Source organism: Hyperolius riggenbachi, chromosome 10 (assembly GCF_040937935.1).
Source record: "Hyperolius riggenbachi isolate aHypRig1 chromosome 10, aHypRig1.pri, whole genome shotgun sequence".
NCBI lineage: Eukaryota > Metazoa > Chordata > Amphibia > Anura > Hyperoliidae > Hyperolius > Hyperolius riggenbachi.
Window position 1 is genome coordinate 282,405,553 of NC_090655.1, and position 16,784 is coordinate 282,422,336.

The window sequence follows — 16,784 nt, forward strand, 5'->3', positions numbered from 1 at the left end:
GTAGGAAACACACACACTGACTGAATACATTGTCTGTATGTGTTTATCAGATGATGGGGGATTTAGGTGGGCAATCCTGGGAATAAAGAGGACCTGTACATCTCTCTGGTGGGTTTTGGTTACTGGATACATCTGCAGGAAACACACACACTGACTGAATACATTGTCTCTATGTGTTTATCAGATGATGGGGGATTTAGGTGGGCAATCCTGGGAATAAAGAGGACCTGTACATCTCTCTGGTGGGTTTTGGTTACTGGATACATCTGTAGGAAACACACACACTGACTGAATACATTGTCTCTATGTGTTTATCAGATGATGGGGGATATAGGGGACCCTCCATACTGTGCTCTCATTTAGAAGAAATGAAAGTCTCCTCTTACCCGGTGATGTGAGGGGCAGCTGATTCTCCATCATGGTGTCCTTGTAGGGGTCCTTGTGTCCTTGTATACACTGCTCTTCCTCCATGGAGAAATAGGTGGCGACATCCTGGCATTTCATAGGAACCTGACAAAAATAATTATACAGTCACCGCCCTGATACACCCCTTACTGTAACTGAACAATGTCCCATAATTCTCAGCACTGCTCACCTTTCCTATCAGCAGCTTTATCATCCTCCTGATGACATTCAGAATCTTCTTGTTGTTGTGTCCGTTAGATATCAGGGAGTGAGGTGAAGGCACTGTGATGGTCACATGATCACCAGACTTCACTGGAGGAAATCTCTGTATAGAAAGACCAACATTAATGTCACATAACCTCCCAGAATCCTCCTCACCTCTCCAGTCAGTTTTGTGTTTTGTTTTTTTCATAAAGAAAAGAGTGACATCAGATGACCTCCCAGAATCCCCCTCACCTCTCCAGTCAGGTGTGTTTTATTATTAGAGATAAGAGTGCTGTCATATGACCTCCCAGAATCCTCCTCACCACTCTGGTCAAGTGTGCTTTATTCATAGTGATAAGAGTGATGTCATGTGACCTCCCAGAATCCTCCTCACCTCTCCAATCAGCAGGTAGATGATCTCCAGGGTGAGGTTGAATATCCTCTCAGTCAGGTGACTCTGGTTCTCCTCCATCCTCAGTGATGTGGTCATGTGATCTGTACGGGATGCTGCTGCCTTTGGATAGATAATAATGGGAGGATGATCCAGATTCCACAGTTGTCAGTGGTGAAACTACAGATACAGGAGACCACTGGCAATCCAGCGCAGGAGACTTGGGCGGAGCCGGCGCCACCATAGACCATAATAGGAATTAATACACAGTGAGTAACTTCAGCGCCATTAGAAGACGGAACTGAAGTTACTTATAAAACACTATAATTCGGCCTCCAGCAATTGCTGGAAGCCAAATTATTTCATTCCCCACCATCCATGTGAACCTGGAGGGAGAATAGTAATTAACGTCGCAGGGAACTTGTGCAGCAGCAGCAGGATAAGCCATACCGGCTGTATCCTGCGCCCAAGTCTCCCAGCAGCGAAATCTCTCGTAGGTGATACAGGATCCCCCTCCCCCATTACTCCCCATTGCTGTCACTTGTGGGTGGTGGGGCCATGCAGAGTATTGCAGGAAAGCATAATAAGCTGGTTTATAGCTACCTGTGCACTATACTCACAGTGTGCTGCAGTCCTGTCCTCCCTCTGCCTCCTCTCCAGCTGGCCTTCTCTCCTCACATCCCCCTCCCACTGTTACCATTCCTGTGATGTTACAGCACTGCTGGTAGTGGAAGATGGATGAGGATATGAGGAGAGGCAGAGACTGAGGCTAATGGGAGCAGAGGACTGGAGCACACTGTGACAGCTGGCTATAAACCAATGTAATCCTTCCTATTACTACTCTGCATGGAGGTGGGGGGAGGAATACTGGAGTGTGGGCATGGCTATACTGGGGGAGAAATGGCATTACTGGGGTGGGGGACATTACATACTGGAGCATAATGGCAATGCTGGGGTACACAGGGGGACATGGCTATACCGGGGAAGAAATTGCATTACTGGGGTGGGGGACATTACATACTGGAGGATACTGGCAATGCTGGGGGACACAGGGGGACATGGCTATACTGGGGGAGAAATGGTATTACTGGGGAGGGGGGACATTACATACTGGAGGATAATGGCAATGCTGGGGGACATGGCTATACCGGGGAAGAAATGGCATTACTGGGGTGGGGGACATTACATACTGGAGGATACTGGCAATGCTGGGGGACACAGGGGGGACATGGCTATACTGGGGGAGAAATGGCATTACTGGGTGGGGGACATTACATACTGGAGGATACTGGCAATGCTGGGGGACACAGGGAAGACATGGCTATACTGGGGAAGGGTGCATAAGGGTAATAACTAGAGAGGAGCAGACCCTTTGATCGCAGGGGGCCCTAAATGCAGCTAGTCTACTTTAGGGGACCCAGCAGGAAAGCTCATAGGGAACAGTTTTCCAATCACAGCACCCTTTACCGTACGAAGCATTATGATTGGCTGAATAGGGTGGGTGTAGTTTATTACAACCTATCTGAAACCTAGAAGCTCAAGAGCATGCCGTCCACCCAATCATGTTAGCTAGATTTCCCTATGAGGTGTCCTGCTGGATCCCCTAAAGTAGACTAGCTCCGCCCAACTACTACCCTTCCCCTCCTCCAGTACAGGGGACTATACTACAGATCAGGTGTGCTTGTGGCTACACTGGTTATGGGTGTGACGATCAGGATGGCCACACTTGTTTCATGACTCTTGTGAGATGGGCCCCCAGGCCATGAAATGCACCGAGGGGAGGCCAGGGGAGGGGTGCAGTGTTCTCCCCAGGATTTTTTTCCAGCCGGGTGGCATGAAAAAGTAGCCGGGTGGGGTGGGATTGGGGGAATGCGGCACAACTTTGCTTACAGCATAGGAGAAGGCGGCAACCAGGTGACAACTGGGTACTCATCAAAATTAACCAGGGAAGAACACTGCAGAGGTTGTGATTGGCTGGCCTACTGATGGCTGGAGCTGGGCTAGTGACACAGACAATACAGTCCTACTCCTGTGACTGGACTTACACACCTGTGTGGAGTGCCCCTTTACACAAAGCCAGCAGGCAGAGGTAGTGATTGGCTGGCACTGAGCTAATGCCAGAGACAATACATTCCTATTGCGGTGACTGGAGACACTCCTGTGTGGAGTGCCCCTTTACACAAAGCCAGCAGGCAGAGGTAGTGATTGGCTGGCACTGAGCTAATGCCAGAGACAATACATTCCTATTGCGGTGACTGGAGACACTCCTGTGTGGAGTGCCCCTTTACACACAGCCAGCAGGCAGAGGTTGCGATTGGCTAGAGCTGGGCAACTGACACAGAGATAGAATACATTACTATTGTGGTGACTAGAGACAAATCGGTGTGGCGTGCTCCTTTACACACAGCCAGCAGGCTGAGGTTGTGATTGGCTGGCCTGCTGATGCTGGGCTAGTGACACATTACAGAGGCCTCGCTTCCCCCACAACACAGCCGCCCTCTCACCCTCCCCATATCTGGGCGCAGAATCCCATGTCGGTTGCTATGGAGATGAGTGAGGCTAGGCTCCTCAGTCCTCCACACAATTCCCAGCACCCTCCTCCACTCCGGAGCAGTCCCGCATCCGCCCCCCAACCTGGCTGCACTCTATATACATTTACCGCTGCGCAACACCCCGGGAAGCCACAGGTGCAACCACTGCCGCCAGCACGTCGCGCGCTAAGCTCCGCGTGCCAGATGGCGTCACCGCGCGGCTTCAAGGGCCACACAGAATCCGTCCCCGGCCGCGAATTGGCTGACAGGCGGAAATGATAGGGCGCTCTGTGGACTCCTCCCACTAGGCCACGCTTGTGATGGCAGGAAGCGCTGATTGGCCGAGCGTCACTTCACTGAAAGCTGGAGAATAATAATGGCAGCGATGAGCCGAGCATGCGGTGACAGGACAGGTGGTCTCATCAGCCGGGCGGTAATTTATTTTACCCGGGCGCTCCGCCCGGCTAATTGATCCTGGGGAGAACACTGGGGTGTGAGCATTGGGAGGGGCCTCATGATTGGTAGTCATGCCTCTGCTTGCCTTGTTTAACTGCTTGCTGACCGTGTCACACCGATTGGCGTAAGAGCAGTGGCTTGCAGGAGATTGCGCGTGCTTCTCCACCATTGCTGCTCAAAGACTGTTAGCTGGCAAAACCACCGACTAATTACCATATACAGCGCTGCGAACTACAGCAGCACTGTACTGGGGACAGCCGTGTGACATGCCTGTCCCCCTGGGACACAGGACAGCGATCGGCTCTCATAGGCTGAAGCCTATTAGTGGGGAGAAAGGGGAGGGGAGGGGATCTCTTGTGTGCTGAGTTGTGCGGCCCTGCAGCAAGGCCTTAAAGAGAGTCTGAAGCGAGAATAGATCTCGCTTCAGACCTCATATATAGGCTATCCCGCGGCTTAACGGGGGTCTCTGTCCCCCCAAACCCCCTCCGTAATGCGGGGGAGCGCTTCCTGGTTGGGGCAGGGCTAACCGCCGCAGCCATGTCCCACGCGCGTCTGTCAGCGCATATCTCCGCCTCTCCCCCGCCCCTCTCAGTCTTCCTTCACTGAGAGGGGCGGGGGAGAGGCGGCGATGCGCGTCTGATAGACGCACTGGGAGGCAGGGCTGCAGCCGTTAGCCCTGCCTCCAGGAAGAGATTTTCTACGACCAACTTTCCGACCATCTTTTGCGGGGGGTGGGTTGGGGGTGAAGGGACCCCCGTTTAGCCGCAGGATAGCGGCGTTTTAGCAGGGGCACACGTGCCCCTGCTATATATGAGAGCTGAAGCGAGATTTAGTCTGGCTTCAGTGTCTCTTTAAAGCTGCAGTGACCAATTAAGCAAAAACTGGCCTGGTCTTTAGGGGGTTTAACACTACAGTCCCCAAGTGGTTCAAGGAAATAAATATGTCAGCCTGCATATCACTTCAGGTGTGCTATAATGCCCATCAGGAGTAGAAGGTGCTGGGGTGCAAGTGATAAGTGAATCAGGCTTACCTGTAGCAATGGAATCTCACGATTGGGCACCTCTGCATCTGCCATGTGTACAGCACACACACTCTCAGGGACTTCTGGGTAATGGCAGCCAGTGGGCGGGGGCATCATGACATCATAATACATGCTGTGTGAGGCTGTGGTCGCCATTTTAGAAACTGGCAAGAGGTATCCATACATAGTACTATCTGCCCTTACTATGTAGAGTCATGTAGTGTGGGCAGTTAGCGGATGTATAGGAGTTTTATACCTCTGTATACTGGGAACTATTCAGATCACAATTATGTGGTGAACATAAGGCTACAAAATACAGAAACGTAAATAAATAGAACTCTGCTGCCATCTAGTGGTCAGTTGTCAAAATTGCACGTAAAGTAAAAAAAATGTCTCTGAGTCAAAACTTTATATAAAACACCTTGACCTGTCCGTGGCTCAGTAATGTGGGGGAGAAAATAACGCCTATAGATGACCTCTGCAGGCAGAAGTAGTTATGTACTAAAATGTCTTTACATGTCTGTAGCATATGGATGTGACAGAACACCTGTAGATGTCCATCAGGAGGCCCCCACGGGCAGCACGGTGGTATAGCGGTTAGCGTTCTTGCCTTGCAGCGCTGGGTCACCGGTTCACATTCCAGCTAGTTCAGCATCTGCAAGGAGTTTGTATGTTCTCCCCGTGTCTGCGTGGGTTTTCTCTGGGCACTCTGATTTCCTCCCACAGCCCTAAAACATATGGATAGGTTAATTGGCTCTCCCTTAAATTGGCCCTAGACTACACTACACAATAAAGCCATAGGACTATGGTAGGGAATTAGATTGTGAGCGGCGAGCGCCTCTGAGGGACAGTTAGTGACAAGACTATATATATTCTGTACAGCGCTGCGGAAGATGTTGGCGCTATATAAATACTAAATAATAAGAATTTTTGATTTTGTTTTTAAAGTGAACCTCCAGACTAAAAATCTACTGAGCAGCACTGAAAAGGCTTGGTGTTTCTTTAACAGTTTCACAGCATCAGAACTTTGTTTTTCTTACCAAAGCCCCATTTTTAGCTTCACAGAAGAAAACTGCCCGGGCATTTCCCCCCTGATGCTGTGCAATGCATGATGGGATTTCTGATGATGTTGTTCTCCTTCTGCTGTTTTGGTGCAAATTTGTTTGTTTTACTTTTGAATTTGAGATTTGAAGCCTAGCGCACGCAGCTGGGAGGGGTGATCAGGACACAGGACAGTTGGAACTGTGTCTCATGCTCCCTGTCACCTCCTTTCAACCAAAAAGATGGCTGCCCCCATGACAAAGATGGCAGCCCCCATGAAATCACAAACAATTGGCTGTTCTTTTGAAACAGGTTGGTTAAGAGATTGTATTACCTATATTATATTATCTATTTTAATTAACTTAACTAATGTATGATTCCCTATGAGAGTGTTCACATATGAGCGGTTCAATTCTGATCCGCTCACCAAAGCGCTGCCTGTACCATTTTCTGAGCGTTTTGGCTCAATGGAAAGTATAGGGAAATCGCAAAGTGCTTTGTATAGCAATTTCCCCAGCGCTTTCATGAATAAATGCATTGTATTTATTCATTTCCAGGGGAAAGAGACTGATGTCAGGAAGGGAAAAAATGAATCACTCAGCAAAAGCGCTCAGAAAAGAGCTTTACCAAAAAAAATACCACGCAGGTAAGCACCGGCAGTGGCTAAAGAAATTGTGCACAAAATATCAAAACGCTGGCGTCATCGATTGCGATTTATGATGTGAACAAGGCCTAACGGACTAAAGGTAGCCACACACCATACAATAAAAAATGATCCGATTTTACAACAATTCTATACAAATGATTGTACAGAACTTTTTTTCTTTTAATTTGTTCAAGATATCTGATCAAATTTCTATTATTTTTTTTCAATAAAAGTCAAATCAGAAGTGTTGGATTTTTCTCATCAATATTTATGAAATGTGAATGGTGTAGGGTAGATTGTCAATTTCTTGAATTATAGATGCAATTTTTTTTTTCATAATTGGGAAAAAATTAAACGTGTGTGACGCATCAGTCAGATTTTTTGAAATGTTACAATCAATCAGAAAAATGAATTGTACGCCGTGAATTGAAAAGAAATACATAAAACAATTTTTGAATGCTGTGTGGCCAACTTAAGGGACACCTGAAGTGAAAATAATTGAATGAAATAAATGATTGCATCTATCTACCTTCTCCTAAAAATGACTTTTTAAGATATTCCACAGTTTTATTTTATGTTTAAATTTGCTTTTCAAGTTTTAACTGTTTTATTGTTTTTGCTCAAAGACACATTCATTGAAGTATGCCAGAGCTAAAATCTAAGAACTCTTCACCTTTTCTATCTCTTTCCTGCTCTCAGAAGCCATATTCTGCTAGGAAAGTGTTTTATAGTTGGAATTTCTTATCAGTGAGGGTCACACTGTAGTCACTTCCTGTCTGAGTCGGCCACTTAGGGCCCGTTTCCACTTGTGCGGCGTGCGTCTCACAGACGCACGCCGGCACTGAGCGGGTGGGCGGGATCGCAGGCGAATCCCATCAGCCGTGCCATGCACGGCTATGGGATTCTCAGCCGCCGCAGTGAATTCTGACGGCAGCACCGGCCGAATCGCTCACGCAAGCGATTTGGCCGCGGCGCAATGCACCCCTATGGGAGAGTTTCCCCGCGCGATTCGCCTGCGGGGAAACTCTCCGAAATCGCGGCCGTTTCCGCGATAGTGGAAACGGGCCCTGACATAGTTGATATTTACAGGGGAACTGAAGTGAGGTATACGGAGGCTGCCATATTTATTTCCTTTTAATCAATACCAGTTGCCTGGCAGCCCTGCTGGTCTATTTCTCGGCAGTAGTATCTGACTAACACCAGAAACAAGCATGCAGCTAGTCTTGTCAGATCTGACTTTAAAGTCTGAAACACCTGATCTGCTGCATGCTTGTTCAGGGGCTGTGGCTAATAGTATTAGAGGCAGAGGATCAGCAGGGCTGCCAGGCAACTGGTATTGCTTAAAAGGAAATAAACATGGCAGCCTCCATATACCTCTCTCTTCAGTTCCCCTTTAACTCTTTCAGACAGAGAAAGAAAAAAAGGAACACAACACAGTTATTTGTGTGCTTGGCACTGTACATACACATGTCTATCTCATTATGTCACACATCACCTCAGGTGTACTTTAACAGTAAACTGTAAGGCCTTGTTCACATTGCGTTACGATAGCATTAATGTTTGCGTTGGCCTTTTTTTATGCTTTTTTTTTGCGATTTCCGGTGATTTCTGAGCGCTGCATTATTTATGAAAGCGCTTCTCTAAGTGGTTTTGCAGAGCGATTTGTTTTTTCACTTCCTGACGTCAGTCATGAAGTGAACTTTTTGAACCGGAAAAGAATAAATATAATGTATTTATTCTTAAAAGCGCTGGGAAATTGCTATGCAAAGCGCTTTTAAAAGTGTTTTGCGATTTCCTTACACTTTCCACGGGTTTATATGAAAAGGGCGCCTGTAAAAAAGGGCGCCTGGTGGAGCCCATATATACCAATTTCGGCTACAAAAAAAGGCGCCTGGTGTAGCCCATATAAACTTCGGCTACAAAAAGGTCGCCTGGTGTAGCCCATATAAACTTCGGCTACAAAAAAAGGCGCCTGGTGTAGCCCATATAAACTTTGGCTACAAAAAAGGCGCCTGGTGTAGCCCATATAAACTTTGGCTACAAAAAAGGCGCCTGGTGTAGCCCATATAAACTTTGGCTACAAAAAAGGCGCCTGATGTAGCCCATATAAACTTCGGCTACAAAAAAGGCGCCTGGTGTAGCCCATATAAACTTCAGCTACAAAAAAAGGCGGCTGGTGTAGCCCATATAAAAACTTCGGCTACAAAAAAACCTCTGGGTTGTGTTAATTACTATTCCCCCTCCATGCCGCCATGGATAGTGGGGGAATGTAATAATTCGGCTTCCAGTGCTTGTAGCCCATATAAAAACTTCGGCTACAAAAAAACTCCGGGATGTGCTAATTACTATTCCCCCTCCATGCCGCCATGGATAGTGGGGGAATGAAATAATTCGGCTTCCAGTGCTTGTAGCCCATATAAAAACTTCGGCTACAAAAAAGGCGCCTGGTGTAGCCCATATCAAAACTCGGGCGCCCTTTTCTACACCTTGTAACCCATATTTCCAGAAATAACATTGATGTCTATGGCGGCGCCCTTTTCATACAGGCAGCTCAGGCGCCCTTTTCAACCAATACCCTTTCCACTGTGGCAAAACCGCCCCGTAAATGGTCCATGCAGCACTTTTCTGAGCAGATTGGAAACAAACCACTCAGCTGTCAACTCTCTCATAGAGAATCATTGCAGAAGCGCTTTCAGGGTGATTTTGAAAAATCGACAGCGCTTAAAAAAAAAATAATCACAAAAACACCTGTAGTGTGAATGAGCCTGAAGTGCTTGCGGGGATATGCATGGTGATTATTGTACAGTCATGCAGAACATAGCAATACATGGGGGTAAGCACAATAATATACAGAGTAGCATGTTGCTTATATGGGGCTGGTTCCTGACATTATGGTAAGAACATGCACATTCTTCTATCAGAAGTAACCATAATATATATAGTAGGCAAAAGAACCGTGACATGACCATCATATAGTGAATGGGGGGGGGGGGTTTGGCCCAGAAAATCAGAGCACAAGCTCCACTTGTTGGTCCCTCTGAAGACAACGCTCTGAGGGTGTTTATCCAGAACACTTCTTTTCCCGCTTAGCTTTATGTGAATGATTACGCACACGATTGCGGCAGCAGCTTTTACTACTGGACAGGAGCCTCACGTCCAGGATCCACAAGTGGGTATTAAAGACATCTTTCAAACTTAAAATTTAACCTCCTTAGCGGTAATCAGGAGTTCAGCTCGGGGTGGAAAAAACAAGCCAGGAGCAGTAACCCCGAGCTGAACTCGGGAGGTCTATGCAGAGCAATGTGCACAGCGGCGTTTTTACTCAACTCCCGTGGGATCCCGACATCGGCCGCCATTCTACTTCCTCTCTTCCAAGGCTCTGCTTCCCCCTGGTGAGATCGCCATCTGTCATCATGACGGCAGCCGGCAATCTCACTACAGGGTTACAGCACCACCTGGAGGACGGAGGGAAAACTGCAGCGCTGGATCCCAGGGAGGTGAGTGCTGGGGCTGCTGCAGATCTCCCTTGCAGCATGATTATTTCCAGGTTTTAGGATCTAAAGGCATACAAAAGATTGCACCAATTTTACACCCTGAAATCCAGAAAGAATCATAACGCCAGGGAGGCTAAAGACAAAATGTGCTTTAGAGCTGATGGAGCTCAGAAATCAGAAACAAAGGAGAGCGGATCGTGTGTCTAGTAAACTGTGTGAGGAGCAGCAGGCAACCTGGAAACACAAAACACAGCCCAATGTTGGGAAATGTGACAATAAATTACAGAATAAAATGTCTTTGCATTAACAGGGCATGAAATACAAAAAAAAAAAACCACAAAACTTTCAGAGAGATACGGAGGATTTCAGAGTGGGGGAAAGTACACAATTGGAGAGATAGAGGGGCTGAGACAGGTGGGGGAATCAACAGCAACAGACACCAGGGATGAGTCCCAATCAGAGTTTGATTCCCAGCGGGCCCGCCCCAAACAGGGAAGGGGGAAACCTAGACCCCCCAAAAACATCAAAAGGACTGCCAACCAGCAGCCCCCTCACTAGTGGCCAAACCACAAGGTTATTTTAGGAGAAAACACAAAGGGGTTGATTCATTACTAGTGTTGCTACAGCAGCGTGAGTTAAATGGCAGCATCGTGCCTTATATACAGCGCTCACACGCTACGCTAATGTAGTAGCGGCCACGCCAGTGAAGTATCGCGGTCACAATACTTCACACCTCGTGCTACGTGAAGGAGAGCGAGGCACCTTGTAGGAGCGCGTGTAGAAGGAGCACCCGTAACTTAGCAACGCACGCCACGCAGCACTACCGCACATAGCTTGCGAGTGCTGTATATAAATCGCCATGCTGCCCTGTATCTCACCCTGCTGTAATAGCGCCACTTAGTGAATCAACCCCAAAGTGTGCAGCTGGTCACAGAGAGGCCCGCCCACACAAACTGAGCAATCAGAAAAAGGGGGATACACAGGGAAAAAGAGGGGGGACCCCACAGGCAGGTGGTAGAGGGAGATATTGACTGTTACCGCACCCCTAAGATCATTAACCTGTCCACCTGTCCCCTATCCCCGGCCAAATGGAGATCCTTGAGGAAGGTTTGCAACTTTGCATGAAGCTCTGATTTCTGTTCCTTTGAATGGGTGAAAGATATTTACAGTGGGATGCAAAAGTTTGGGCAACATTGTCAATCGTCATGATTTTCCTGTATAAATCGTTGATAAAAAAAATGTCAGTTAAATATATCATATTGGAGACACATACAGTGATATTTGAGAAGTGAAATGAAGTTTATTGGTTTTACAGAAAGTGTGCAATAATTGTTTAACCATCTTGCCGGTCTAAAAAATCCGGCAAGGAGGCAGCGCCGCACATTTTTTTCATTTTTTTTTTTTAAATCATGTAGCGAGCCAAGGGCTCGCTACATGATAGCCGCTAAGCGGCGGCATCCCCCCACCCACTCCGATCGCCTTCGGCGATCAGAGTATGCAGGGAATCCCGTTGAGAACGGGATTTCCTGCAGGGCTTCCCCGGTCGCCATGGCGACGGGGCGGGATGACGTCGGGACGTCATAGGGAATCCCGATCCGCCCCTCAACGCTGCCTGGCACTGATTGGCCAGGCAGCGCAGGGCTCTGGGGCGGGGGGGAGCGACTCGGCGCGGCGGATTGCGGCGGATCGGCGGCGAGCGGCGGCGATCGGAAGTTACAAGCAGCTAGCAAAGTGCTAGCTGCTTGTAACAAAAAAAAATTATGCAAATCGGCCCAGCGGGGCCTGAGATATCCTCCTGCGCAGGTTACCCCGAGCTGAGCTCGGGATAACCGGCAAGGAGGTTAAATAAAATTAGGCAGGTGCATAAATGTGGGCACTGTTGTCATTTTATTGATTCCAAAACCTTTAGAACTAATTTTTGGAACTCAAAGTGTCTTGGTAAGCTCAGTGACCCCTGACCTACATACAAAGGTGAATCCAATTATAAGAAATAGTATGTAAGGGGATCAATTGTAAGTTTCCCTCCTCTTTTAAATTTCTCTGAAGAATAGCAACATGGGGGTCTCAAAACAACTCTCAAATGACCTGAAGACAAAGATTGTTCACTATCATGGTTTAGGGGAAGGATAGAGAAAGCTGTCTCAGAGATTTCAGCTGTCCGGTTCCACAGTTAGGTACATATTAAGGAAATGCAGCGGGCAGGACTTACCTCTTGCTCGTTCCGGCGCCGGATCTGCGTGCCGCTGCTCTGGTCTGCACCAGACCAGAGTAGCGGCAGTGGAGTGCTCGCGCCGGAACGAGGAGGGATGGCCTCCCTTCCCCACCGCTGCTAACAGCTCTCCTTCCACTGCGCTGCTCCGCTCCTGCTGGGGGGACACCTGACTGCCTATTCTGGGGACATATACCCCTGGCTACATATACTGGGACATATACCCCTGACTACATATACTGGCACATATATACCCCTCACTACATATACTGGGACATATATACCCCTGACTACATATACTGGGCACATATACCCCTGGCAACATATACTGGGACATATACTGGCACATATATACCCCTGACTACATATCATGGGACATATATACCCCTGGCTTCATATACTGGGACATATACTCCTGGCTACTTATACTGGGACATATACCCCTGACTACATATACTGGGCCCATATACCCCTGACTACATATACTGGGCCCATATACCCCTGACTACATATACTGGGACATATACCCCTGGCTACTTATACTGGGACATATACCCCTGACTTCATATACTGGGCACATATACCCCTGACTACATATACTGGGCCCATATACCCCTGACTACATATACTGGGCCCATATACCCCTGACTACATATACTGGGCCCATATACCTCTGGTTACATATACTGGGCACATATACCCCTGGCTACATATACTGGGCACATATACCCCTGGCTACATATACTGGGCACATATACCCCTGGCTACATATACTGGGCACATATATCACTGGCTACATATACTGGGCACATATACCCCTGACTGCATATACTGGGCACATTTCCCCCTGGCTACATATACTGGGCACATATACCGTTGGTTACATATACTGGGCACATATATCCCTGGCTACAAATACTGGGCACATATACCCCTGACTACATTTACTGGGCACATATACCCCTGGCTACATATACTGGGCCCATATACCCCTGACTACATATACAGGGCCCATATACATCTGGTTACATATACTGGGCACATATACCCCTGGCTACATATACTGGGTACATATATCTCTGGCTACATATACTGGGTGGGCACATATACCCTGATTACATATACTGGGCACATATACCCCTGACTACATATACTAGGCACATATACCCCTGGCTACATATACTGGGCACATATACCCCTGACTACATATACTGGGGACATATACCCCTGACTACATATACTGGGCACATATACCCCTGGCTACATATACTGGGCCCATATACCTCTGGTTACATATACTGGGCACATATACCCCTGGCTACATATACTGGGTACATAAACCCCTGGCTACATATACTGGGCACATATTTCACTGGCTACATATACTGGGCACATATACCCCTGACTGCATATACTGGGCACATATACCCCTGGCTACATATACTGGGCACATATACCCTTGGTTACATATACTGGGCACATATATCCCTGGCTACATATACTGGGCACATATACCCCTGACTACATTTACTGGGCACATATACCCCTGGCTACATATACTGGGCACATATACCCCTGACTACATATACTGGGCCCATATACCCCTGACTACATATACTGGGTACATATATCTCTGGCTACATATACTGGGTGGGCACATATACCCTGATTACATATACTGGGCACATATACCCCTGACTACATATACTGGGCACATATACCCCTGGCTACATATACTGGGCACATATACCCCTGACTACATATACTGGGCCCATATACCCCTGACTACATATACTGGGCCCATATACCCCTGGCTACATATACTGGGCACATATATCCCTGGCTACATATACTGGGTGGGCACATATACCCCTGACTACATATACTGGGCACATATACCCCTGACTACATATACTGGGCACATATATCCCTGACTACATATACTGGGCACATATACCCCGACTACATATACTGGGCACATATACCCCCGACTACATATACTGGGCACATATACCCCCGGCTACATATACTGGGCACACATACCCCTGGCTACATATACTGGGCACATATACCCCTGGCTACATATACTGGGACATATACCCCTGGCTTCATATACTGGGACATATACCCCTGGCTACTTATACTGGGACATATACCCCTGGCTACATATACTGGGCACATATATCCTGGCTACGTATACTGGGACATATACCTCTGGCTTCATATACTGGCACATATACCCCTGACTATATATACTGGGCCCATATACCCCTGTCTACATATACTGGGCCCATATACCCCTGGCTACATATACTGTGCCCATATACCTCTGGTTACATATACTGGGCACATATACCCCTGGCTACATATACTGGGCACATATACCCCTGGCTACATACACTGGGTACATATACCCCTGGCTACATATACTGGGCACATATATCACTGGCTACATACTGGGCACATACATCCCTGACTACATATACTGGGCACATATACTCCTGGCTACATATACTGGGCACATATACCCCTGACTACATATACTGGGCACATATACCCCTGGCTTCATATACTGGGACATATACCCCTGACTACATATACTGGGCACATATACCCCTGGCTACATATACTGGGCACATATACCCTTGGCTACATATACTGGGCACATATATCCCTGGCTACATATACTGGGCACATATATCCCTGGCTACATATACTGGGCACATATACCCCTGACTACATATACTGGGCACATATACCCCTGACTACATATACTGGGCCCATATACCCCTGACTACATATACTGGGCCCATATACCTCTGGTTACATATACTGGGCACATATACCCCTGGCTACCTTACTGGGTACATATATCCCTGGCTACATATACTGGGTGGGCACATATACCCTGACTACATATACTGGGCATATATACCCCTGACTACATATACTGGGCACATATACCCCTGGCTACATATACTGGGCACATATACCCCTGACTACATATACTGGGCCCATATACCCCTGGCTACATATACTGGGTGGGCACATATACCCCTGACTACATATACTGGGCACATATACCCCTGACTACATATTCTGGGCACATATACCCTTGGCTACACATACTGGGCACATATACCCCTGACTACATATACTGGGCACATATACCCCTGGCTACATATACTGGGCACATATACCCCTGGCTACATATACTGGGCACATATACCCATGACTACATATACTGGGGACATATACCCCTGACTACATATACTGGGCACATATACCCCTGGCTACATATACTGGGCCCATATACCTCTGGTTACATATACTGGGCACATATACCCCTGGCTACATATACTGGGCACATATACCCCTGGCTACATATACTGGGTACATTTCACTGCCTACATATACTGGGCACATATACCCCTGACTGCATATACTGGGCACATATACCCCTGGCTACATATACTGGGCACATATACCCCTGACTACATTTACTGGGCACATATACCCCTGGCTACATATACTGGGCACATATACCCCTGACTACATATACTGGGCCCATATACCCCTGACTACATATACTGGGCCCATATACATCTGGTTACAAATACTGGGCACATATACCTCTGGCTACATATACAGTATACTGGGTACATATATCTCTGGCTACATATACTGGGTGGGCACATATACCCTGATTACATATACTGGGCACATATACCCCTGACTACATATACTGGGCACATATACCCCTGGCTACATATACTGGGCACATATACCCCTGACTACATATACTGGGCCCATATACCCCTGGCTACATATACTGGGCACATATATCCCTGGCTACATATACTGGGTGGGCACATATACCCCTGACTACATATACTGGGCACATATACCCTGACTACATATACTGGGCACATATACCCCTGACTACATATACTGGGCACATATATCCCCGACTACATATACTGGGCACATATACCCCCGACTACATATACTGGGCACATATACCCCCGACTACATATACTGGGCACATATACCCCCGGCTACATATACTGGGCACACATACCCCTGGCTACATATACTGGGCACATATACCCCTGGCTACATATACTGGGACATATACCCCTGGCTTCATATACTGGGACATATACCCCTGGCTACTTATACTGGGACATATACCCCTGGCTACATATACTGGGCACATATATCCTGGCTACGTATACTGGGACATATACCTCTGGCTTCATATACTGGCACATATACCCCTGACTACATATACTGGGCCCATATATCCCTGTCTACATATACTGGGCCCATATACCCCTGGCTACATATACTGTGCCCATATACCTCTGGTTACATATACTGGGC

At 47.5% G+C, this 16,784-nt stretch overlaps 2 protein-coding genes across 2 annotated transcripts in view; one reads left to right on the forward strand and one right to left on the reverse strand.

The window, feature by feature from the left end:
* Positions 1 to 16,784, forward strand: part of LOC137537252 (uncharacterized) — a 1,269,057-nt gene that overhangs the window by 682,530 nt on the left and 569,743 nt on the right. The window lies entirely within an intron of this gene.
* The window catches only part of LOC137535882 (uncharacterized), a 192,438-nt gene that overhangs the window by 99,050 nt on the left and 76,604 nt on the right, over positions 1 to 16,784 (reverse strand). The window contains 4 exon segments of the mRNA XM_068257760.1: positions 387 to 510; positions 596 to 730; positions 1,004 to 1,123; positions 5,018 to 5,172. Coding sequence (XP_068113861.1) covers positions 387 to 510; positions 596 to 730; positions 1,004 to 1,123; positions 5,018 to 5,172 — 534 coding nt within the window.